The sequence below is a fragment of the Theropithecus gelada genome, chromosome 19 (assembly GCF_003255815.1).
Source record: "Theropithecus gelada isolate Dixy chromosome 19, Tgel_1.0, whole genome shotgun sequence".
In the NCBI taxonomy this organism is placed as follows: domain Eukaryota; kingdom Metazoa; phylum Chordata; class Mammalia; order Primates; family Cercopithecidae; genus Theropithecus; species Theropithecus gelada.
In genome coordinates this window covers 5,207,590-5,232,695 of record NC_037687.1, presented here as the reverse complement: position 1 = coordinate 5,232,695, position 25,106 = coordinate 5,207,590, and the positions used below count along the sequence as shown (strand labels likewise).

The 25,106-nt window shown below is 52.4% G+C and overlaps 1 protein-coding gene across 4 annotated transcripts in view; it reads left to right on the top strand.

Annotated features, from left to right (window-relative positions):
• The window catches only part of PTPRS (protein tyrosine phosphatase, receptor type S), a 140,439-nt gene that overhangs the window by 76,968 nt on the left and 38,365 nt on the right, over positions 1 to 25,106 (top strand). For 2 of the 4 annotated variants that reach the window (XM_025367199.1, XM_025367197.1), the window contains exons 5-8: positions 3,273 to 3,461; positions 10,680 to 10,790; positions 22,861 to 23,130; positions 23,811 to 24,392. In XM_025367199.1, coding sequence (XP_025222984.1) covers positions 3,273 to 3,461; positions 10,680 to 10,790; positions 22,861 to 23,130; positions 23,811 to 24,392 — 1,152 coding nt within the window. Of the gene's footprint in view, positions 1 to 3,272; positions 3,462 to 5,560; positions 5,570 to 7,661; positions 7,680 to 10,679; positions 10,791 to 12,696; positions 12,709 to 22,860; positions 23,131 to 23,810; positions 24,393 to 25,106 lie in introns of all 4 variants that reach the window. The other 2 variants (XM_025367196.1, XM_025367198.1) reach the window with 2 other exon arrangements.

The following is a 25,106-nucleotide window of genomic DNA, read 5'->3' as shown; positions in this document are numbered from 1 at the left end:
TCCCTTGCCCCATCTTGGCCTCCTGCCTTCCTGCTGCTTGCCTGGGGCTCAGTTTCCTCCCAAGATGGTGGCTTCCTGCCCACCTCTGTCCACAGCCACCCAGCCCTGTGCCCCATGTCCCATCTGGGCCTTTGTAAGCAAATACATGTGTATTCTTTTAAACAAACAGCAACATTGTCTACACCAGGAAGCGCACACTTTTTCTCCAGAGCACCAGAAAGTAAATATTTTTGGCTCTACAGGCTGGACGGTCTCTGTCACAGCAACAACCCAAAACTCTGCCATTGTGGTGGGAAAGCTGAGAAATGAATGGGTGTGGCTGTGTGCCAATAAAACTTTATTTATTTATTTATTTGAGACGGGGTCTCGCTCTGTCACCCAGGCTGGAGTGCAGTGGTGCAATCTCGGCTCACTGCAAGCTCCGCCTCCCAGGTTCACACCATTCTCCTGCCTCAGCCTCCCAAGTAGCTGCGACTACAGGTGCCCGCCACCACGCCCGGCTAATTTTTTTGTAGTTTTAGTAGAGACGGGGTTTCACCATGTTAGCCAGGATGGTCTTGATCTCCTGACCTCGTGATCCACCCGCCTCGGCCTCCCAAGGTGCTGGGATTACAGGCGTGAGCCACCACGCCCGACCAATAAAACTTTATTAACAAAAACAGCCACAGGGCCACATGTGGCCCTGAAGCCATCATTTGCGGCCCTTTACCCCCTCCCACTCCAGCATTCTTACCAGATGCAGACGAGCTGCCTATTTCTTGCACTGCGATTGGTCACTTTTTTGTCACTTGTCCTTTGGAATGGAGTTGGGCGGGGTCGGGGGAGCGGTTATGAGTCTGCTCTACATGGCTGTTTCCTAATTTTTTTTTTTGAGACAGAGTCTTGCTTTGTCACCCAGGCTGGAGTACAGTGGCGTGATCTCGGCTCACTGCAACCTCCACCTCCTGGGTTTACGTAATTCTTCTGCCTCAGCCTCTCGAGTAGCTGGGATTACAGGTGCCTGCCACCATGCCCGGCTAATTTCTGTATTTTTAGTAGAGACGGGGTTTCACCATGTTGGCCAGGCTGGTCTCGAACTCCTCACCTCAGGTGATCCTCCTGCCTCGGCCTCCCACAGTGCTGGGATTACAGGTGTGAGCCCCTGCGGCCGGCCCATCTTGGTTTGTAGAGCACCCTGGATGCGAGGCAGACTGTCACTCAGCCGGCTCAGCCCAGAAGTACGTTCCCACCGGTCAGGGAGCTCTGGGACCAGGAGCTCCCAGGAAGCTGAGTTTCTCCTCCTTGTCCCCCGACCCCATCACCACCAGTCTCCATCTACCATTTACCCCTCCATTTACTACTCTAGGGGAGCTAGAACCTCGCTACCCAAGAGGGATACCGAGCACTGGAGACCTGGGGCCACTCACCGTGCTGGAGGATTGAGTGCTCAACCAGGATTGAGTTGTTTGTTCATTGATTGAGCTCCTACTGTATGCCCGGTTCTGCGCTGGGTGCTAGGGACGCAGATGCACCATTTCAGAGTTCCCTGCTGCAGAGAGGACAGTGGGGAGTGTAGGGGCATTTAGAGCAAGGTTGTTGGAGCTAGTCCCAGGTGGTGTTCCAATGAGTAGACAGATGCGGGAACGGGAATTCCAGGCCAAGGGAACAGAACAGGTGACCCGAGGGAGGGGGCTTGATGACTTTGAGAGCCGTGGAGGCCAGCGTGACTGGGCCAGAGAGAAAAAGAGAAGGGAAGGTGGCAGGGGCCGGCAGCAGACAAGCAGCCGGGGCTCCTTCTGAGGGTGGTGGGACCACAGAAAGGTGTACCGCGGGGGAGCAGTGTGGTTTATGTTTAGAAAGGCAGGCGGGCGCGGTAGCTCACGCCTGTATTCCAGGCACTTTGGGAGGCCAAGGCGGGCAGATCACAAGGTGAGGAGTTCGAGACCAGCCTGGTCAACATGACAAAACCCCCTCTCTACTAAAAGTACAAAAATTAGCCGGGTGTGGAGTGCATGCCAGCGCCTTCCAGCCTGGCCAACAGAGAGACTCCATCTCAAAAAAAAAAAACAAAAAGGTGTCTTCCAGGCCAGGCACAGTGGCTCATACCTGTAAAATACCTGTAATCCCAGTGCTTTGGGAGGCCGAGGTGGGAGGATTCCTTGAGCCCAGGAGTTTGAGACCAATCTGGGCAACATAGTGAGACCCTATCTCTATATTTTATGTATTTTATTTTTGTTATTATTTTTTTTGAGACTGCGTCTCGCTCTGTCGCCCAGGCTAGAGTGCAGGGGCGTGATCTCAGCTCACCGCAACCTCCATCTCCCAGGTTCAAGTGATTTTTCTGCCTCAGTCTCCCGAGTAGCTGGGATTACAAGCGTGCACCATCACATCTGGCTAATTTTTGTTTTTAATAGAGATGGGGTTTCACCATGTTGACCAGGCTGGTTCTTAAACTCCTAGCCTTAAGCGATCCACCTACCTCGGCCTCCCAAAGTGCTGGGATTACAGGCATGAGCCACCGTGCCCAGCTGATATATCTATCTGTCTGTCTGTCTGTCTATCTACAAAAATTTTTTAAAAGATAAAAAGAAAGGTGTCCTCAGGCTGCTGTAAATGAACCCACTCAGCGCTGTGGACCCTGGGGCCAGGTTTGTGCTTATACATAGCAGGAGGCAGAGCATCTCTGAGCCCCACCCAGTCCATTCCAGGAGCACCCACCCCCAACTCATGACAACTTCAGATATCCCCAGACATCGCCCAGTGTCTCCCAGGGCAGCAGAGTCACCCCCCAGTGAGAAATATTCTAGCCTGCTCAGTTCCCTCACACAAGCCTCCCCCTTGTACAGAAGAGGGACCCAGCCAGGTGCAGTGGCTCATGCCTGTAATCTCAGTGCTTTGGGAGGCAGAAGCGGTAGGATTGCTTGGAGCCAGGAGTTTGAGACCAGCCTGGACAACACAGCGAGACCCCCTCTCTACAAAAAATTTAAAAATTAGCCAGGCATGGTGGCACGTTCTTATAGTCCCAGCTATTCAGGAGGCAGAGGCAGGAGGATCACTTGAGCCCAGATCATTGAGACTGCAGTGAGCTATGATTGTGCCACTGCACTTGAGACAGCAAGACCCTGTCTCAAAAAAAAAGAGAGAACTGACTGTAAAGGATGGCACCCAGGGCTGAGGTCACGCAGCCAGGCAGGAGCCGGACACGTGGCCGGGCACTCCCTGAGCCCCAGGCTGGAGGGGTGGCCGTGCAGTGCTCAGAACCATGCCCATTTCTCTCCCGTCTGTGCCCTCAGAGGACCAGCTGCCCTCCGGCTTCCCCAACATCGACATGGGCCCGCAGTTGAAGGTGGTGGAGCGGACACGGACAGCCACCATGCTCTGTGCGGCCAGCGGCAACCCTGACCCTGAGATCACCTGGTTCAAGGACTTCCTGCCCGTGGATCCTAGTGCCAGCAATGGACGCATCAAACAGCTACGATCGGGTGAGTGTGTGTGGCTGACAGGACGTGGGAGCCTCGGAGGGCAGCAGGGGCTGGGGAGCATCTGCAGGCCCCAAGCTGTGGGGACTACTGGAGGACAGACAGAGACAGTGTGCGGCCGTGGCAGGCATTGGCACTGGAGGAGTGGAGGCAAATGTCTTCAAAGCTGCACACTGAGGATATTAGGGGGCACAGATGGGCATGAGTACCGGGGAGCTATAGACAGTGGTAGAAGAAGAATGCTTCGACACCTGGCCAGTGAAGATATAATGGTGCAGACATGCACAAGGGTGGGGAGTCATGTAGGGCCATGGTGGGGGGAGAGCATCTCCCATACTCAGGCAGTGAGATCACGACTGTCACCCACAGACTGTTGTGGGTGACAGGAAGCCGCTGAGGGGGCTGGGCACAGTGGCTTATGCTTGTAATCCGAGCTCTTTGGGAGGCCAAGGCAGAAGGCTTGCTTGAGGCCAGGAGTTTGAGACCAGCATGGTCTATGTAGCAAGACCCTAGTCTCCAAAAAGAAAGCAAGCAAGCCACCAAGAATGGTGGGTATTGGGAGTGCCCAAGCATTGGGAGACAGACAAGGAGAAGTGTCGGTGAGCCATGGAGAGTGAAAAGGGGAGACCAGCTTCAATGGGTACGTAATAGGGAGCTATGGAAGGTGGCAGAGAGAGAGCATCCTCTATACAGAAGCAGTAGGCGTGTCCAGTGAGAATACAGTGGGACCCAGACAGGCAGGAATAGTGGAAGCTGTGTAAGGCAATGGTAAGTGTCCAGAGGTGACAGGTAAGGTGATGGGGAGCCATAGAAAACTACAGGGAGAGAGTGTCTTCAAGGCTGAGCAGTAAGAACATCATGGGACAAAGACGAGCAGAGGTGATGGCGGGGCTTCAGGTCTGTAATGGGGCACCGGCGGGCAGTCCAGCCTCTCTGTTCAGGCCCTGGGGGAGCTAGGGAGACCTTGGGACACACAGAGCCTTGGGGATGGGCGGTTCCACCATTGTGTCTCCACAAAGCACCCACGTGGCCCATCTGCGGGTCCATCTGTCTGGGGGACTGTGTCTGCGTGTGTGTCGTCCCCCTGCTTCACGATATGTCCACGTGTGCATATCTGGGCTCCCCGTGCCGGCCTGGCCTGCCTCCCGCGTGTGGGCACAGGTGTGCGGGCCTCGCCACTGTCATACATGGGCCTCCCTTCCCCCACCTGGAGCAAAGTGTCCGCCTGCATCTCGGCCACACGTGCACCCACGTTGCAGTCACTCCCGTGCCTGTGCACACAGGGCGGTGACCCGCGCACGTGCCTCTCAGCCTGCACCTCCCTAGTGCTTGTGCGTGGGGACACACGTGGTGGAGCTGTGTCTCCATTGGGAGAGCACACGTGTGGCTGCACATGCATGTGTGTCTGTGTCATGGATTTACTGTTTTCAGTTGTGCCGGGCTTGACGCCCTGCCTTCATTCAGGTCACTGTTGAGATCACCCTGCACCTTCACACACACACCTCCTTTTGCTTTCTCTCTCCCCTTCCTCCGAGGACCCCGCCACGGAGTACCCCCCTCGCAGCAGTCCCTCCCCAAATCATCCCCAGTGCCCCACACTCACTGCCCATCCTTGCCCCCCACCAAAGAGCCCACCTACCCGTTCTCCGCTTTCTGCTCCTCCTTAGTGAAAACCAAGCCCCAAAAAAGTTCAGACATGGAGCCCAGAATGTCTTCCCTGGAGAGACTCAGACCTCACACTGCAGGGACAAATTGCCCCCCTCTCCCAGCCCGGCTGAGGATGTTTGCAGCTCCGAGGCCTCTGCAAGCAGGGGAGCGGTGGCCTCAGTTTCCCCATAAAACGTGCCTATTTCCTTGTGTTCTGGTGACCTCTGCAGGATCGAATGTCTAACGCCTGCTAGGTGCTTAGTGAACATAAACCACTTTAGGAACCGTAAGAAATGTTATTATTATTATTATTATTATTATTATTATTATTATTATTATTCTGAGCGTCCCCTCTCCTCCCCCGCCCTCCCCTCCTCGATGAGGACACAGGATTCTTCCTAACCACCTGTTAACTTCCTGTTCTCTTTTCTTATCCTCCTGTTGTAAACGTTCAGAAACCTTTGGTAAGTCTGATTTCATCACCACGTCAACAACTAACGCCCCATCCCCTTTGTGCCCCTTCTGCCCCCTTCTCCTCACCAAACTAACAGCCACCGTGATGGTAACTGTGACCCACTCTGCCTGGTATGTTATACTAACGCCCTCTCCCTCCTCCCCAACGAGCCCCTCAGCCCTCCCCAGCTGGGCACTAGTGTGCAGCGGAGAAAAAAACCCAAAGGAAAAGAGGAAAAGAGACAAGTCCACAAGGGGCCAGGCAGACCTCAGAGTGGAGGCTGAGGGGGGTTCAGAGGCATCCTCGGGCTCATGGAACTTCGTCCTCCCCCACTTTTTTCTTGGCCTTAGCCCTGCTGGAAAAGGATTTAATTACAGAAGTTTGGGGGCTGGAGCTGGGCGTGGGGTGGAGATTTTTCCAGCGTAGCTGCCACTGGGCACTACTCATCCACTTTTCTCAGCATTCAGCCTGAATCCCCTGAAGTCAGTTGTGGGACTAATTCATACTAAAGTGAGAGTGACTGATGTCAGTCTATGATACCAGTTCTTTCATCTCTCTCCGGGTGGGAAGTGGAACACCTTTTAATGTCTAAGAGCTACATTGTTTCCGCTTGATAGAATAGCCCTGAGTGATTTGGCCAACTTGAAAAGACTTCTTTTTTTTGAGACAGTCTCAATCTGTCACCCAGGCTGGAGTACAATGGCACCATCTCAGCTCACTAAAGTCTCCGCCTCCCCAGTTCAGGCAATTCTTCTGCCTCAGTCTCCTGAGCAGCAGGGATTACAGGCACCCGCCACCACACCCAGCTAATTTTTGGATTTTTAGTAGAGACCGGGTTTTACCATGTTGGCCAGGCTGGTCTCAAACTCCTGACCTCAGGTGATCCACCTGTCTCAGCTTCCCAAAGTGCCAGGATTACACCACTGGGCCGGCTTGAAAAGACTTTCTATAACCCTGGCTTCCACCATCGTCATCCCAATGTCCTAGCAAAGGACAGCCTGGATTTCTGCTGACTCGGATTCCAGTTCTCCAGGGTGTAACTTTAGGCAAATTCCCACTTGCTCCCCGGTAAAGGGTGCAGAGTGGCCTCACGAGGATACCTCGAAAGATAATACAGGGACCCCGAAAACTTCAGGCCAGAAGCTCCTCAGCCCAGGAGGCCGGAGAGCTAGGGTCAGTGCCCACCCCCGCCTCGTGATGGGACCTCAGAGATTCCCCTCTGAGCCTCAGTTGGCCCATCTGTAAAATGGGTTTGGGCCACGCAGAATGAGCTGTTTTTTCACATGTCTGGCCACTCCTGGCAGATCCAGGTCTTAGGATCTTCTTGGCCCCAGCCGGCCAAGTTATCAGCTTATCGGCCATCGGCAGCAGAGAGAAGGGAGCCCAAAACTTCTCCCTGGATCATGAGCAGAGGGGTAACGTTCCAGCCCTGAGCCTCCTTTTCCTGCTTTGCAGTTAACCGTCCCTGCCCGCAAGGCCCAGATAAACAGGTCTTTCCTCTTTTCCTCTTGGTAAGAAGGCTGCAGGCCTCTCCCCGTCCCTCCTACTTGGCCTGTCTGTGACACCCTTCCTTGGCTGTATTAATGCCTGGCCCTGGGGCACTAACCCCACCCACCTCCCTGTCTCTAACAAGATAATTCCTGTTGCTCCTTGTCCCCTCCTAGTCCGGACTTGAAAACAGTCCCTTGCTGGGCTCCCTAAGAAGGAAAGAAGGAAGGCGGGGGTCATGAACCTCCCTCCCTTGGCCCAGAGGGAAGGCCACCAAAGGCCCAGGCTGACAGACCTCCCCTGGGCATACAGACGCCCCTCAGCCCGTCCAGAGAGTCTTCTAGACTCCATCCCTCCACCCCCAGAGATTCCCGCCTCCTACAGGAAGCCCTCCTGCTTTGACAAGCCCTCAGACCTCACCCTGCTCTTAGGAGGCCTCTTCCGGCTTCATCAGCAAAGCCTGCAGGGTCCATATGCCCAGGGCTGGCTCGATCCCCTCCCCGGGGCAGAGTGCAGAGGCCTGGCTTATGGCTCCGGCCCAGCTTCCCTGGGGCCCCCTGGTCCCCCACGACCGCCTTGTGACATTCACCTGGTTCTCTCTGCTTCCCTTACAGAAAGCACTCCGATTCGAGGTAAGAGGCTCCTCACTCACCCAGCCACTCACGCTCTCTCTCGCTGCCCACTCAGCCCCTCAGGCTCCACAGGGGCTGTCCCCAGGCCCGCTTCCATGCGTGTCCACCCTGCCACCACCCTCGTTCCACCCAGTGTTAGTCTGGTCTCTGCGTCTGTGTCTGTGTCTGTGGCCGGGGGACCTGAATGTGGCCGAGGTGACTCCTCAGGTCACCTGACTGTGGAAGGCCAGGGGGCTCTCTCTCCCTCTGGGAAGGACCCTACCTGGCAAGACCCCCAGAGTGCTGGGAGCCCCATGTTGTTTAGCCACCTCTGAAATGAGCAGTGCAGGCCAGGCGCAGTGGCTCATGCCTGTAATCCCAACACTGTGGGAGGCCGAGGCAGGTGAATCATCTGAGGTCAGAAATTCAAGACCAGCCTGGGCAGCATGGTCAAACCCCATCTCTACTAAAAACACGAAAATTAGCTGGGCGTGGTGGTGGGCGCCTGTAATCCCAGCTACTCGGGAGGCTGAGGCAGGAGAATCGCTTGAACCCAGGAAGCAGAGGTTGCAGTGAGCCACCAGGATCACGCCATTGCACTCCAGCCTGGGTGACAGAGAGAGACTCTGTCTCAAAAAAAGAAAAAAAAAAAAAAAAAGCAAAGTGGGCCTTCCAGCTCCACAGTTCTTTCTGATCTGGAGGGTCTAACCCAAGGACACGTAGAGACACGCGCTCTCAGGTCAGTCTGCTCCATCCGTTATCCCCCACCCAACTGCTACCTCAGAGAAGAGCCAAGAGAAGGCCTGAGTGGGAACCCTGGGGAAGAATCAGTGTCCAACCCTACCTTTGCTACAAATGTTGTGTGACCTAGAGCAGTCTCCTGACCCTCTCTGGGCCTCCTTAGTGATGGAGATACTGCCTGCTTCCCAGAACCTCGAAGTCAAAGAAGAATAGGCAGTGTTCTATGGGGGCAGAGTCTTTATCCATGACCTCCAGAGAGAATCCCCCCATCTGTGGGTGCATGTCATTTCTGTGGGATAATCACAAACAAGACTGGAAAACTCAGTCTGGATGTTTGGATCCTTGGTGCCATAGGCTCTGATTGAAGCCTGTGATTCAAACACATTTGCGGATATTCACTCATCTTCATTTACTCATGGTCGACAGGCACTTGGGTCCAGGCCTGTGATTCAAACATACTTAGATATGTTACACTAAGTTTTATTTACTTATGAGAATAAGGACTTTGATCCAGGCCTGTGATTACAAACATACGTGGGGAAACTTTTGCCTTAGTTTTTATTTTTGGGCACTCAAGTTTTTATCAAGGCCTGTAATTTAAGACATACTTGGCTTCATTTACTTGTGAAAATGAGGGACTTGTTTCAGGCATGTGGTTTCAGATATCTTTGGGGAAATCTTGGCCTCGTTTTCATTTACTCATGGGCACAGTAGTGTTTGATCAAGGCCTGTGATTTCAGATATTCTTGAGAAGGTTCATTCATTTTTATATGTTCATTGGAAGTGAAGTCTTTGATTTGGGCCTGTGATTTCAAATGTATTGAGGGGAAATCAGTTCTATTTTCATCTACTCATGAACACCAAGACCTTGGATTTTTGCCTGTGATATTTAAATTTTAAATATGCCTGTGATTTGAAAAATTGCCGTCTTCTTTATATCTGTATTTACTCATGACCAACAAGTTCTTTGATCCAGGCTTGGAGCATTTTAGCCTCAACTTTACTTGTGAGTATAAGAGGCTTTCAATCAGACCCCTGATTTCAAACACGTTTGAAAATTTAATCTAGGCCGGGCGCGGTGGCTCACGCCTGTAATCCCAGCACTTTGGGAGGCCGAGACGGGCGGATCACAAGGTCAGGAGATCGAGACCATCCTGGCTAACACGGTGAAACCCCGTCTCTACTAAAAGTACAAAAAAGTAGCCGGGCGAGGTGGCGGGCGTCTGTAGTCCCAGCTACTCGGGAGGCTGAGGCAGGAGAATGGCGTAAACCCAGGAGGCGGAGCTTGTAGTGAGCCGAGTTCGTGCCACTGCACTCCAGCCTGGGCGACACAGCAAAGACTCCGTCTCAAAAAAAAAAAAAAAGAAAATTTAATCTAATCCTTGTGTACCTATGAGCATCATAGAATTGGGTCTAGGACCATAATTTTAAACACACTCGATGAAGTCCATTCAATTACTCATGAGCCACCAGGATATTGACTTCAGGCCTGTGATTTTAAATACAAGCAGGTAAATTCAGACTTTTACTTCGACGACTCAAAATACTTGGGGAAATTCTGACTTCTTTTCAATCAACTTCAGGCCAGAAGGCTTGGATCCAGATCCATGGCTTTGATTTCAAACATACTTGATACACACCAGCCTCAACGTTTTTTACTTTAGCTACCTCAGGGTATAACCTAATCCTGAAATTTCAAACACACCTGAAGAAGTACAACCCTGTCTCCATTTACTTACGGGCGTTGAGGACTTTGAGGACTAGGATTCCAAACACAATTGAGGAACCCAGACCCATGTTCATTTACTCATGGGCACTTAATGAAACAGAGCAACCACCGGCTCCCTGAATTTTCACATGATTTGTGGTGGGCCCCCTTAGGTCCCTGGATCTATCAAATGATGGTTATGAGTTGTGAATGCCAACCCACTCTTTCCTTCTGGCCGGGAGAGCATCATTTAGTGCTTTCTCAACCACACTTTTCTCCAGCTTTGTAATTCAACTTGGCAGTCATGAAGCAGCAGCCTCATGACCAGCTGCTTTTCCACTGCGAGTGGAGAATTTGCTGGGGAATCTGGTGTGTCCAGGCCCTGGTGGGGCTAGATGTGGGGGTGGAGGTCATACAAGGCCTGGCCGAGCTGGGGCTTCTCACCTCTTATCTGCCTCTCTGGCCCAGCCAGAACAGGAGACAGGCCGGACAACACTCTGGTGGGACAGCTTTCCCCTGCTCACTCCTGGGCCCCCCTCTAACGGACCAAGCTTTCTCCCCTCTTCCCACAGGAGCCCTGCAGATTGAAAGCAGTGAGGAAACCGACCAGGGCAAATACGAGTGTGTGGCCACCAACAGCGCCGGCGTGCGCTACTCCTCACCTGCCAACCTCTACGTGCGAGGTAGGGAACGCCGTGTCCAGGTCGAAGGCAGGGACCCGCCCCGTCCCATCCCCCTCCCTCCTCGGGCTCACCGCCTCCGGGCTCCCCCGTCCCCTGCACACCCAAGCAGGAAGGCCCCTCCCCGGTCGCGGTGGGACCTTGGCCGAGGCGGCGTCCCTCTCTGGGCCTCAGTTTCCTTACGTGTAGAATGGGGGCAGCTTAAATTCCCTTCCTCGTGCCTTGCAACAGATGCCCCGTGGGCAGCAGGGCTCTGGGGAGGCAGTGATGGTGGGGTAGGAAGGCGTGGGGCAGGGTGAGGGGGTGAGTCTTGGGCCTACAGGGCCAGGGGAGCCTGCAGGCCTCTGCCCCACCCCTCCCCACCCGCCTGCCCACCCGAGTTGGCTTCTGTGGTGTGTCGTGCCTTCCCGTGCTGTGTGCTGGCTTTGCTTCTCCTAACTTTGTGGCCTCGTAGCTCCCCGCTTCACTGCCCCCCCAATCCAGGGCCCTCAATCTAGAAGTTGGGGAGGGGTCTTCGAGGCTGCCCCCCCGCCCCCCACCGGCTGGTCCAGAGCCCGGTGCCTTCTGTCTCTTCCTAATGACTCTCGGAGAAGGACAGTCCAGGCCGTTGGGAGGCTGGGGCCACAGCGGGCACAGGCACCCGGGGGGCTCGGTAGTTGCACCAAGCTGGGGCAGGCACGGCACCCAGCGAAGCTTGTTGCTCTTGGTTTCCAATTCCCACTCAGTCATGCCCAGCAGCGTGGGGGCCTCGCCCCAGCACCTCCCCACTCCCCGGCCCCAAGGAAGCTTCCTTCCTTGTGGGTCCCTTGGTGCTGCCTCAGAGGTGCCAGGGGGCTCCCTTGCCCCCAGATTCCTCCGTTGGCCTCCTCTTATCTCGTGTGTTGGCTCTTGGGTCTTTTCAGAAGTTGTAGTCTTCCTCCTCCTCCTCCTCCTCCTCCCTTTTTCACCTCCTAGTAGCTGTTTCTGATCAGATTTGTGGTAGAAACAGCTTCTGCCAGGATGCCAGGGCCCCATTCAATCCCCAGGGCTGCCCCAGTTAGCGCTGTATAATTGACTCGATCACATCCTTCTCTGGGCCTCAGTTTCCCCCATGCGAAGTGCCAAGCCCTAGTCATTCTCCATCCAGGAGGCCGTGTGGCTCATCCCCCGCCCACAGACCCTCACTCACCACCTTCGTCCTCACCATCCACAGCACCTGCTGGCCCTGAAGTGACTCCTTGGTCCTGGACCTGGGGTTTTGCATTTTGTCTGTGAGGAGGAGGCCGCATGGAGGGGGAGGGGATGGGAATGTGGGTGTGTGGGCGGGTGGTGGGTAGGGGCACGTCTGATCCGCTGTCACGGCACCTCTGGTGAGTTGTAACGCGTTCGTGACTCCAACTGACTGGTCTTCACCTAACCTGCTTATTTCTCTGCCAACACCTGGGATGGGGGTTTGTAAATCCAGCAGGGCTCAAAAGAGTGTGGACAGCGGGTGTGGGGCAGGGAGCCGGGTGGGGCCTTTAGTGAGGGTGCAAGAAGGGAGGGGGGCTTCTGCGTCCTCATCGCCCAGAGGTGGGGTCCCCAGCATGAGCCTCCATCCTCTTGGGGGCAGTCGAGGGGGTGAGGTTCCACTTCCCCATCTTTGCCTGGGTCTTAGATGCTCCAGAATCAAGTTTAGAAAAGAATGGAGAAAGGCAAATGTAGATCTTATATGTCAAGGGCAGAGTGGAAAAAAAGACAAAAAGGTCATTGCTGTTCTTTTTATTTTTTAATTTTAATTTTTTTTTTTTGGTTTAAAGAAAAAAAAAACAACAAACTATTGCAGCTTTTAGCCTTGGGAAGTCCTCTTTTTACTCTCTGTATCTCCCCTATTTTTTCTCTTCTTCCCATGTCATTGTGTTCCGCATCAAACCCCCTTTACATCCCTCAGAGCTTCGAGAAGGTTGGTGTGTTTTTTTCTTTTTTACTTTCTTTACCCACATTTTTACATTCTGAAAATGACACGCACACACACAAAACACATGTAGACACCACACGGACACACGCTGACACGCACACGAAAAAAATAGAAAAATGAACAACAATTTTAAAAGATGGAATATGAATCATAAGCACAAAGCAAACTAAACAAAAAAAAACCGCCAAGCGAGAGCAAAACCCAGAAAGACACGAAAATCTCAGCCGCGCCCAGCCCGGCCTAGGGCCGGCCGCACACATGCGATGCTTGCATTATGGTCGCCTCTGCATCCGTTGGTAATGTTGTTGCTAAGTTTTTTGCACTCCTCGTCGTCATGGTAACTTGGGCCTGATGCATGCTGGGAGAATGTAAAAATTTCTCTGCATGCTTCTCTTGTCGGTTTGGTTTGGTGAATTCCCAATGCCTTCTGTTGGAGTGTTTCTCGTCTTCCGTTCCGTTTTTCTCTTTTGGTTTTCTTGTTTCCTTTTTATTTCTTTTTTCTTTTTTCTTTTTTTCTTTGGTTTTGTTTCGTTTTTGGGGGGAAAAATCAAGTGGTTCTTTTTACCCTTCCCATTCCCTTCACCTGGTCCTCTTCTCCCCCAAAGTGACTCGTCTTTGGTTCTGTCTTGTTTCTGTGCTCTTTGGTTTTGGTTTCTTGGGTTGAGCTGTTCTGTGGTTGTTCTCCAAACGCATTGTGATTTAAAAGCCAGTGTTCCTGTCCCAGCTATCATCCAGGAGGGCAGAAGGGATCCCACAGCTGGGATGCCAGGGCAGAAAGTGACCACTTAGGCACAAGGGCACAAGGGAGGTGGCACAGACAGATGGCAGGAGGTCAGAACATGGGTGGGATATGTGGAGAGAGCAGCCCAAATTTCCTGACCTCACTGGCCAGCCCCTCTTTCCCCAGAGGTAGTAACTCAGCTCCCTGCCTCCAGGCAGCCATGTTGGAAGGAAGCTTAAGCAGGCGAAGTATTCCCATCCTTCTGCCTCGGAATGAGACTGCCTCCTGCGCTCCCAAATAAGCCCAAACCCAGGCATTTGAAGTACTGCTGAATGTGCACTAGCATTTTGAGTTCTTACTCATTTTAGTGACGTATCCAAATACGGATTGTGGTCAGTTTTAAATGAGGGGAGAGGGCAATAACAGCACCATCTTCACAGGACTGTGCATACTTGGTATGTAATCGGCACTCGAAATGGCAGCTGCTGTGATGACTGCATGCATTCTGACTGGGTACCAATCCAGAAGTGCCCGTTAGGAGATGTAGCCTGACAGACTTTGGAAGAAAGACTTGGCCAGTTGTCTGACCTGGAACACTATGCTTCTGCCTCCCAGGCAGCACTAGCTGCTTCCCCCATCCCCTCTCAGACCCTGAGCCCAGTCACAGGTGTCTTTTGTCCAGCAACACAGCATGGTCACTTTCTGAGTACCTGAGCATCAGAGCTGTGGAATTCTGGAAACAGCCCAGGGGAACCTTGGACACAGCCTCTCCCCTGCTCTCTCTGCCTCCCCAACTCTCCCTCTGCTTCTCTTTCTCTTTTTCAGCTCTCTTTCTCTCTGTGTGTCTCTCACTCTTGCAAATCTTCAGAGATGCACACCCCCCCATCTTCTGCTCCCCTCCCCAAGAAAAGGCATGCCCTTGAGAGTCTTACTCCAACCTCCGAATAAAAAACACCCCCCAATAAAATATCCATGTAGATTTTTAACCACCAACCCAGCTGACTACCCAATTTAGACAATGTTGAGGACAGAAACCAGAGTTTGGAATCACCTTTTCCCCCTCTTGTCCCTCACCCACCTTCTCTAAACTTGCCAATTATTAAATCCTGGACCAAGTTGGCAAGAGGACTTTAGATGCAATAAGATCTCCTTGTTAACCCAGCATGAGAGCTGCCAGGCTGACCCTCAGAGCAGTGCCAAACGATGGGAGAAAGGGGGCTCCCAGCCTCTTCACCAAAGCTAGGTCCTGGTGCATTGGAACTGAGTGAACAGAGGGTCTCTGAAGATCACTTGGACTTTCTGGGCACTACAGCCCAGAAAGTGATGAGAGCATAGGCTCTGGACTCTGGCAGACCTGGATTCCAGTCTTGTCTGTGCCCCTCCCTGGCTAGTGACCTTGAACTAGTCACTTGACCACTTGGAGTCCCCACTTCCTCATCTGAACAGTAGAGATCATAAATGAACTTCGATCACAGGTTAGTTGGAAGGATTTCATTGAACTCAGTGCTTGTCAAGTGCTCTATGTAACAAGCATTGCCAGTAGGATTGTTGTAAATAAAGGATTCAAGCAAATGATCTGGGCAAGTCACTTCCCTTCTTCGTGGGTCTTAGTTTCCCTGTTATGTACTTCACATGTCCACTGTTTGAATAAGATGGCATATGGGAAACTTTAAAAAATAATTGTAGGGCAGAAGCTAATTCATTTGCTCAGGCCTCATTTTTCGCTAGTGCTTTCCTGAGCTCATCTCATGATCTCATTTTCTCCTGGCTCCAACCCCATCCCCATGAAATCAGTGGCCTCCCCAGAGCCATAGCTCTCATTTTCCCCACTGTCATTTCCTAGGAAGTTCTGTGGCCACAGAAAGGGACAACAAAGGCCTATGTTAAGTGCAAGGCTACCCTTGCAGATAAGTACCAGCCCACCAGAAGAGATGAGCTACCTGGCATGCTCTGAAAGCTACAAGTATTTACATTGTTGCCAGAGCAGCCCATCACAGGAATTAATTGCAAAAAGGGGGAAAAATGTAACCTCTAATCTTTTACTTATTTTTTAAACTGACAGATCTCCAGCTTTGGCTGACTCTGGGTGGAACAGGGGGTAAAATATTCAGACTTGACCTTCTCCTCCTAAAATTTATCTCTGGGATCCAAAGGGCTGAAGTCAAAATTGTGTCCATTTTTAAAAAATACAGCTGGCAGCTCCACTCCCAGCTGTAGTTGAATTCTCCCTCCTCTGGCTTTTGACAAGGTGGGAAGATGATCAGATTATATTCTGCCTGACTGTGAATGTTCTTTTCTGGTTCTTTAAAACTCTAAGCCTTTAGAGTATGAGTTAGTGGTTAAAGGTAGTGTCTTTACCACCTGGTCTAGCTACATAGCATTATTGAAACATGGTGCACAGGACCCATGTAAATGGTCCTCTGATGCCAGGGGAACTTGGAACAAGCTGGAGACATTAGGAGGAATTTTCTTCTTCTTTTTTTCTTTTCTTTTCTTTCTTTTTTTTTTTTTTTTTTTTTTTGGAGACAGAGTTTCATTCTTGTTGCTCAGGCTGAGTGCAATGATGCAATCTCTGCTCACTGCAACCTCCGCCTCCTGGGTTCAAGTGATTCTCCTGCCTTAGCCTCCCAAGTAGCTGGGTTTACAGTTGCCCACCACCACGCCTGGCTAATTTTTGTATTTTTAGTAGAGACAGGGTTTTGCCACATTGGCTAGGCTGTTCTCCTTACCTCAAGTAATCTACCTGCCTTGGCCTCCCAAAGTGCTGAGATTATAGGTGTAAGCCACTGCACTCGGCCTTTTTTTTTTTTTTTAAGACAGAGTCTTACTCTGTCACCCAGGCTGGAGTACAGTGGCACGATTTCGGCTCACTGCAACCTCCGCCTTCCGGGTTCAAGTGATTCTCTTGCCTCAGCCTCCTGAGTAGCTGGAATTATAGGCGCCCGGCACCACACTTGGCTAATTTTTGTATTTTTAGTAGAGATGGGTTTCACCATGTTGGCCAGGCTGGTCTCAAACTCCTGACCTCAGGTGATTCACCCACCTCAGCCTCCCAAAGTGCTGGGATTACAGGCATGAGCCACCGCACCCTGCCAGTTGAGGAATGTTCTACCTTGAAGGGACTGAGGATATCTTCAAGGTTTTGGAAGAGACCAATGGGACTGGCATAATTTAACGCAGAGTCTCAAGTGCTGAGCTAAGAAACCAGTTCCTGATGTGTGACACCAGCCAGGCCTAGATTGCCCGATTTCCAGGTCCTCTTTTTCAATATTTGTGACCCATCTCCAGGCTTTTTCAGATCAATCCATAGTATACAAATTTGTGGGGAAAAATTGTTTTTTAAATTAAATTTCCAATACCCAAGCCCTAAAATTGATGGATGTGAACCCCAGGTGTTCCCTTTACCTCCTGGCCCCCCAAAACAGGGACAGACACAGATATTGGGCTGGAACACCCCTCACCTCCTGTATCCCCAGAAAGGCTCGCATTGGGGTGTGTGGGCCAGCTCCCCAGTTCGTGCTTACTATACCTGGCCACGCCTCCCTACCCAAGGCCGCTGGCTTGATCCTAGGGGCAGGCAGTGTTAGATCAGGACCCAGACCTTCTCATCCCACCCTCATCACATGGGGGAGAGGGGACTCCAAGGGTGGGAAGGTAGGCTTCCCTCCATTTGGGCAGGGCGGGCGGCGAGGAGGGGGTCATTCTGCAGGAACACTGAGCTCTGAACACCTCTCGCCTGCTGCCTGCCTCACACCCTCTGCATTCGCTGTTTCCTCTGTTGGGGGAGGGGGTTTGTGAGGGGAATATTAGATTACACCTTGTCATTTGGAAAGGCCTGTGTCTCCGGCGGCCGCAGCGAGGTGGGGGGTGGTGAGGGAAGTCCATGGATTGGCCAGAACTGGGGGAAAAACAAAAAGACACGAGAGACAGAGAGAGCGGGCACCAAAAAAAAAAAAACAAAACAAAATGTAAAAAGTATCTAGAGCGCATCCAAACGTCCAGCTCAAAATACCAACAACTTGCCAAGGCCGCTGGTCAGCCCTTGGGCCACGGTGCCAGCCAGGTCCCTCCGGGCCTTGCACGTTACCTCAATGGCGGAGGGAGCTGGCGGTGGGAGCGGGGAGGCGGGAGGGAGGGAAGGAGGCACAGCCAAATGATGGAGAAGGGTAGCAGAAAATATGCAGGTGGGCTGAGGGGCGGTGCCTACCCTCCTTGGGCCACAGGCTGGAGTTCAAAGGAGAGGACAAGAAGTGGGCTATGGAATTAGGAATGTTTCCAACCCCTCCCTTCCCCCCCGACAGGTGTAATCTAAGCTTAAATAAACCCCCCGGAGGCTGCACAATTTCTTGGCATCTCTCCCCTGCCCTCTCCATCCGCATATTCATTTTGGAGTTTGGAGAATTATCTAGAACCTTCTCCCACCCCAAAATGCCCAGCAGAGCCCCCCACCCCATCCCCGCACCCCTTGGAGCTGCGGCTTGCTGAATCGTTGAGATGTCTGACACTGTCGGGGTTCCTTACCTAGTGCTTCAACCAGATCACCTCACTTTTGAGTTTCCTTCCCCCCTCCTTTACCCTCACCCCCCACTCCCAACTCCCTTTTTTGGTTTTTGTGTTTCTGCCTCTTCCTGCCTGGGGGAGGGGTCGTCTCCTGGTTGCTTTGACGGTTTTTGAGTTGTTTTTCCATGTGAATCGGGGTTTGAAGCGACCACCCCCCCCCACAACCTGCCACCCCCCCACCCCACCGCCCACCCTCCCGTCCCCCTCGCCCAAGCGGGTCCCCCCCGCTGGGACCCCCCGGCTACTCGGTGACGAGAAGAGCTGGAAACCAGAGCCAGCTGGAGCGTGCTGAGGACCAAGGCTGGTGTGGTCCCCTTATAACCTGCCTGGACCCTCCATTCAGGTCGGTAATTGGGGGCGGGGGTCCCGCGGGGCCTCTCCATCCTGCGGGGCCTCTCCGTCCCGTGGGCTCCGTGCCCACCTTACTTTCTAACCTGCACCTCAAGCTTGCAGCCGGGGGTGGAAAGATGACGTGGGTGGGTGCCAGCACCAAACCGGGCAGAACACAGCGTCAGTCACCCGCCCTTGCCAGCTGGGAGGATGCCCAGAGGCCTTACCAGGCCCCCAGGGAGTGGGAGATCTGAGCCACCTAGTGCCAATGGGCATGATCCTCCCTTAAACTCGTGGCAAACCAGCCCTCTTCCTAGAGCGCACCCTTTGAAACAAATAAGGTGGGTGAGAAAGCAAGTGGGCAATTTTCTTAGGTGTCAGAGAAGCCATGATAATTTGTTGGCAGGTCCATTTAACTGATGGTTGCTGGCCATGTTGGGGATTGTGAGCCCTAAAATTACTGCTGTTGATAAATGCCCTCCCACATGTAACTGATTTATAGTTAACCTTATATATAGTTATATAATAACTATATAAATATAGTGAACTCTATAGTTAACTGATTTATAGTACTGCAAGTCTTCTACATATTTAACGGGTATCCCCTTGTCTCTACTTCTAAAAAAAAGTTAGAAGTACCTTGCAAATTATGACATCCCTACGGGGAGATATTTTAAGATTAGATCAAACAGGAACGGGGTCTTTTGGATAAGATGTCGACCCTTGCAGAAGAGATAAATTGGCCTGGCACTTAACCTTTAGATCCTAAATCTAGATCTTACTCCCTTTGATGTTCCAACAATTCCTTTGAGTATGAGCCTTTTGCTGATGGCTTCTGGACATTTATTATGATGGCTACTGGATGTTATTCAACCAGTGGCTACTGGCCAGTACCTGGAGTTTGATATAGGCGATGGGTACTTTTTTCCTCTTTGGTGTCCGCAGTGGGTCAGGACACACAAGTTTGAAAGAGCCAGATGCCAAGAATTGATACTTGGCTGTAATCCTCGTTACTCACCATGGTGAGAAAAGCCTTGTTTTCTCTGAGAGGCAGGAACCAGGCTTGCCTGGCTTTGAGTTCTGGCTACACTATTTCCTTTCTGTGAGTTCCATCTAGTCTTGTCACCTCTCTGAGTCTCTGTTGCCTCATCTGCAAAATGAGCAGAAGGATGTTTGCCTCTTAAAATTGTTAGAAGGAAGAAAGTAAGATGGGGATTCAGTAGAAATTCTTACTGTTCCCATTTCCTTTATTTATTTGTTTATTTATTTATTTATTTGGAGATGGAGTCCTGCTCTGTCACCCGGGCTGGAGTGCACTGACGCAATCTCGGCTCACTGCAACCTTTGCCTCCCGGGCTCAAGCAATTCTCCTGCCTCAGCTTCCAGAGTAGCTGGGACTACAGGCACCCACCGCCACGCCCGGCTAATTTTTGTATTTTTAGTAGAGATGAGATTTTGCCATGTTGGCCAGGCTGGTCTCCAACTCTTGATCTCAGGAGATCCGCCCGCCTCGGCCTCCCAAAGTGCTGACATTACAGGCGTGAGCCACCGCGCCTGGCCTCCATTTCCTTTTTATAATTCGTCCCTGGACTCCTTTAAGGTAGAGAGAAGCTGTTTGATCGTGCCAGGACCTGGGAGGCTGAAAGGTAACTTCACCAGCTCCATGCCTGGATTTAGCACCTGCTGTGCCAGGCACTGCCCCAGTCAGGTTAATGCCTTTCTCGTCAGGATACCCAATTCCCTCCATTTTACAGATGAGGAAACTGGGACTCCAAGAGGACGGGGGATCTTCCCAAGGCCACCTGGGCTCATTCAGCTACATCAGCTCCTCCACCTCTGCCTGGAGAGGTTTACTATGGGATTCTGAGACCCTGAGGAGTTCACCTTGCTATGTGATTTCAGCTTTGGGACCTCCAACTCGCTCAACCCTAAGAGGGGCAGGGTGCCGTTGAGAAGTGGGCTGAGAGGGGCTTTAGAGAGAGAGACTTGAGTTGGGCTGGGTTGGTTTGTTCCGAAGGGTTTTTGTCCATGAGGCTCCCACCCCTGTGGCCACCCCAAACCCTTGGCCAAGGCTCTTGGGTGCTGGGTGGGGAGGCCGGATCCTGTGTTCTGCCAGGGGGAGGGTGTCTCCCTGGGGAAGCCACAGTCCTCCTCCTTTCAGACCCCGATTTTCAGCCCCACACCCATTCCATGATTTTTTTTTTTTTCTTCTTCTTGCTTTTGGGTGTTGTGTTTTGTTTCAGAGGGAGTTTTTTTGTTTGTTTGTTTTTTAGATTCCTTTTTTTTTTTTAATTGCTTTTGCTTTGTTATTTCATTTGTTCTTCCTGGTTTTGTTTTGGACGTCGATGCCGTTTTTTTTCTGTCCTTGAATAATTAGCTCCCCCCACGCTCATTTCTCCATTGTGTTCCGTTTCCATGACAACTCAGCCTCGGCATCTTACCTGTGCCTCGCTGTGGGTGCCGGCGGCTGGCCTGGACCGCGTCCGCCGGCTGGCCGGACCCCATTCTCCCCCCACACCCCCACCCTCCACCCAGCCCTACCAGAAAGCCACCTGCCCCCCCATCTCACGGCACCTCGCCCCTCACCTCCACTCTGTGTGCATGGCCCTTCTGTCTCCCCCTGCCCCGACTCCTCCCCGGGAGCAGTACCCTCCACTCCCTCCATCCTGTCTCCAGCGCGACTCTGGACTTTTCGCGGGGCTTCTTTTTCCGAAGGGCTGCCAGCTTCCAGACCCCACTCCCACGCCTGTCAACGTCCCCCCTTCTCTTTGCCTCCCGCCCAGATTCAGGAAGGCAGGGGTTGGGATTTCCAGCTAGGAACCGAGGCTGGAAGGGAGGGAGTTGGGGCTGCCTCCCTTTATCCCCTTGAACCCCCTCCTCAGCATCGTAGACCAGACCCCCTGAGACCACCCCCCGAGGCTGCATCCCCCCAGTCCTGTATGAAAATCAGAGGCAGGTGTTGATGGGGATCCTAACTGAGCCTCCAGTCAGTCACCTGTGCAGTTGAAACAAGACTCCTTCACCCACCCAAAGCTGGGGACCCACCCATGTGTCTTCTTTAGGACCTGAGACTGTCACCCAGGGACAACCCCTTTTCCCGCTAGAAGGATTTATTAGGTTCACCCGAGTCCTTCCCACAGCAGTTAAACAGCCCCTCTGGGCCAGCAATGCTCTTTGCAAGTTCAGGTGCCCGCTAGCCTCCTCCCCTTCCCGCTGCCCCGGAACCCATCTGACTTCCGAAAACGGAGCCCCCGAAATGCATCCTGCTGCCTTCATGGTCTCTGAGAGAAGGCTGCATCCACTTCCCCGCTAAGAAACGCACAGAACATGTCCCTGTTCTCTCAACGTTCAAGTTCATTCCCTTGTTTATTATTAATTATTATTATTATGAATATCCTATTTATTATTCTGCCAGGGCTGTGATGTGACAATGTGGCATGTCATATTGGATCACATCTGCTAGAATTAATATGCAGCATTGAAGTGGGCCCCCCCCCTTCTTTCTTTCTTTCTCTGCCCCTCCCGCTCTCTGTCCCTGTTTTCTCCTCTTCTCTCTTTCTCCCCATTCATTCGTCTCCTCTCTCTGGTGTCACGTAAGTGTGCACTAGAGATCCCCAAGATCCAGATCCCCCTGCAGTTCCTCCCTCCTTTCTCTGTCTTTCTCTCTCTCTTTCTCTCTCTCTCTCTCTCAATCTATTTTGCATGATGTTTGTGACTCAGAGCTGCATCTATTGATGGAAACTTGTCAGATCTGACAGAAGCTTTTAGAAGGGTTTCTATACCCAAAAACCACAAAAATTTCATTAGAGTTTCTCATCTTTTCCTGGAGGGCCCGGTGGGAGGGGGGTAAGTGGGCAATGCCCCGAGTCACCGGGAAGTAGGGGGTTGAGAATCTCAGGCTCCTACTGTCTCCTGGTCTCTCAACAACTGTCCTGTGACCACCACATCCCGAGAACCAGGGAGGGTTGGAAGTTGCCCTGTCTCCTAACCCACCCACATCCTGACACTCGCAGCCAGAATCTTCCAGCGCTCCCCGAAGGAGATGCCCCCATTCAGGAGTGATCGGAGGGGCTGCCCCCTGAAGCCACCTCTGTCTGCAAAGATGAGAAACCGCTGATAAATTTTTGTGTTCGTATCTGTGCTGTGACCAGCCACCCTGGTCTATGAAACCCTGTTGCTATGAGATAATGCTTCATGTCTATTATATATTGATATATCTCTCTATATATTGTTTGTGAAGTACTTTCCTTTGAAGTTTTGGTTTCTTTGTGTTGGAATTTGGTTTTTTAATTTGGTTCTTTTGTTTTGTTTTCATTTGGGGGGAAAAAAATCAACAGAGGGAAAAGAACCAGCCCCGTTTATATTTAAATGGTTTTCCACTTTTTTTTTTTCCTTTTTTTCTTTCTTTCCTTCTTTCTTTCTTCCTTCCTGCTTTTCTTTCTTTTCTCCTCCGCATCCTGTCTTCCCCTCCCACCCCCACCCCACCTCACACCTCCCTCCCGTCGCCGCTGCCGCCCCCTCCCCAGTCCGCCGCGTGGCCCCGCGCTTCTCCATCCTGCCCGTGAGCCACGAGATCATGCCAGGGGGCAACGTGAACATCACCTGTGTGGCCGTGGGCTCGCCCATGCCGTACGTGAAGTGGATGCAGGGGGCCGAGGACCTGACGCCCGAGGATGACATGCCCGTAGGCCGGAACGTGCTGGAACTCACAGACGTCAAGGACTCGGCCAACTACACCTGCGTGGCCATGTCCAGCCTGGGCGTCATCGAGGCGGTTGCTCAGATCACGGTGAAATGTGAGCAGGGCCCATGGGGCTTCTAAGTGGAGGGGCAGGCTGGAGTTGATCCCTGACTTCAGGCACAGGTGGGAGGCAGCGTGGGAGCACCTCTGAGTTACCTTTTTGGCTTCAGTCATTCATGGCTAGGAAGGGAACGGTTGTTCTTTGAACAGGTATTTATTGGTTATACATGATCCTGGCCGGGCGCAGTGACTCACGCCTATAATCCCAGCACTTTGGGAGGCCGAGCCAGGCAGATCACCTGAGGTCAGGAGTTCGAGATCAGCCTGGCCGACATGGTGAAACCCTGTCTACTAAAAAAAAAAAAAAAAAAAAAATTACCTGGGCATGGTGGCAGACATCTGTAATCCCAGTTACTGGGGAGGCTGAGGTAGGAGAATCACTTGAACCCAGGAGGTGGAGGTTGCAGTGAGCTGAGATCCAGGCAACCTTTGACGGAGCCTTGCTCTGTCAAAAAAAAAAAAAAGAAAAGAAAAGAAAAGAAAGAAAGAAAATGGGTACTAGGTGGCCCCTGGGCCATAATTTGCCACATAGGTGATGACAGGGGTCATGAGGCCCATGGTTACTGCTGGGCAAATCAAGGTTCAGAGAAGGCAATTGAATGGTGAAAGTCACACAGCCTTCAAGGTCCTCAACCAATGTGCCCAACACATGACACAGCTGCCTCCTGCCCACAGCTCTTCCCAAAGCTCCCGGGACTCCCGTGGTGACCGAAAACACAGCCACCAGCATCACCATCACGTGGGACTCGGGCAACCCAGACCCTGTATCCTATTACGTCATCGAATATAAATCCAAGAGCCAGGACGGGCCATATCAGATTAAAGAGGACATTACCACCACGCGCTACAGCATTGGCGGCCTGAGCCCCAACTCGGAGTACGAGATCTGGGTGTCGGCTGTCAATTCCATCGGCCAGGGGCCCCCCAGCGAGTCCGTGGTCACCCGCACGGGCGAGCAAGCCCCGGCCAGCGCGCCGCGAAACGTGCAAGCCCGGATGCTCAGCGCCACTACCATGATCGTGCAGTGGGAGGAGCCGGTGGAGCCCAACGGGCTGATTCGTGGCTACCGTGTGTACTACACCATGGAGCCGGAGCACCCCGTGGGCAACTGGCAGAAGCACAACGTGGACGACAGCCTGCTGACCACTGTGGGCAGCTTGCTGGAGGACGAGACCTACACCGTACGGGTGCTCGCCTTCACCTCCGTCGGCGACGGGCCCCTTTCGGACCCCATCCAGGTCAAGACGCAGCAGGGAGGTGAGGCGTGGGGTTGGCAGGACTCGGGGCCCCGGCCGCGCGGCTTGACTCTTTGCATGCTCCCTGGAAGCCGCAGAGTGGTTTGTGGGTTCTGCACGGTGCTTTCAGATATTTTCATGTTAGCATTTAGGCCGGGTGCGGTGGCTCACGCCTGTAATCTCAGCACTTTGGGAGGCCGAGGCGGGCGGATCACCTGAGGTCAGGAGTTCAAGACCAGCCTGGCCAACATGGTGAAACCCCGTCTCTCCTAAAAATATAAAAATTAGCCAGGCGTGGTGACCCGTGCTTGTAATCCCCACTACTTGGGAGGCTGAGGCAGGAGAATCGCTTGAACCCTGGAGGCGGAGGTTGCAGGGAGCCGAGATCACACCATGCACTCCAGCCTGGGCGAGAGAATGAGACTCCCATCTCAAAAAAAAAAAAATTTTTTTTTTAAATGTACATATATATATACATTTATTATTTTTCTTTCCATGCTAGCATTTAAAATCAGGGAGCTAGGCCAGGCGCGGTAGCTCACACCTGTAACTTCAGCATTTTGGGAGGCAGAGGCAAGCAGATTACCTGAAGTCAGGAGTTCGAGGCGGGCGGATCACCTGAGGTCAGGAGTTCAAGACCAGCCTGGCCAACATGGTGAAACCCCATTTCTGTTAATAATACAAAAAAAAAATTAGCTGGGCATGGTGGCGGGCGCCTGTAATCCCAGCTTCTCTG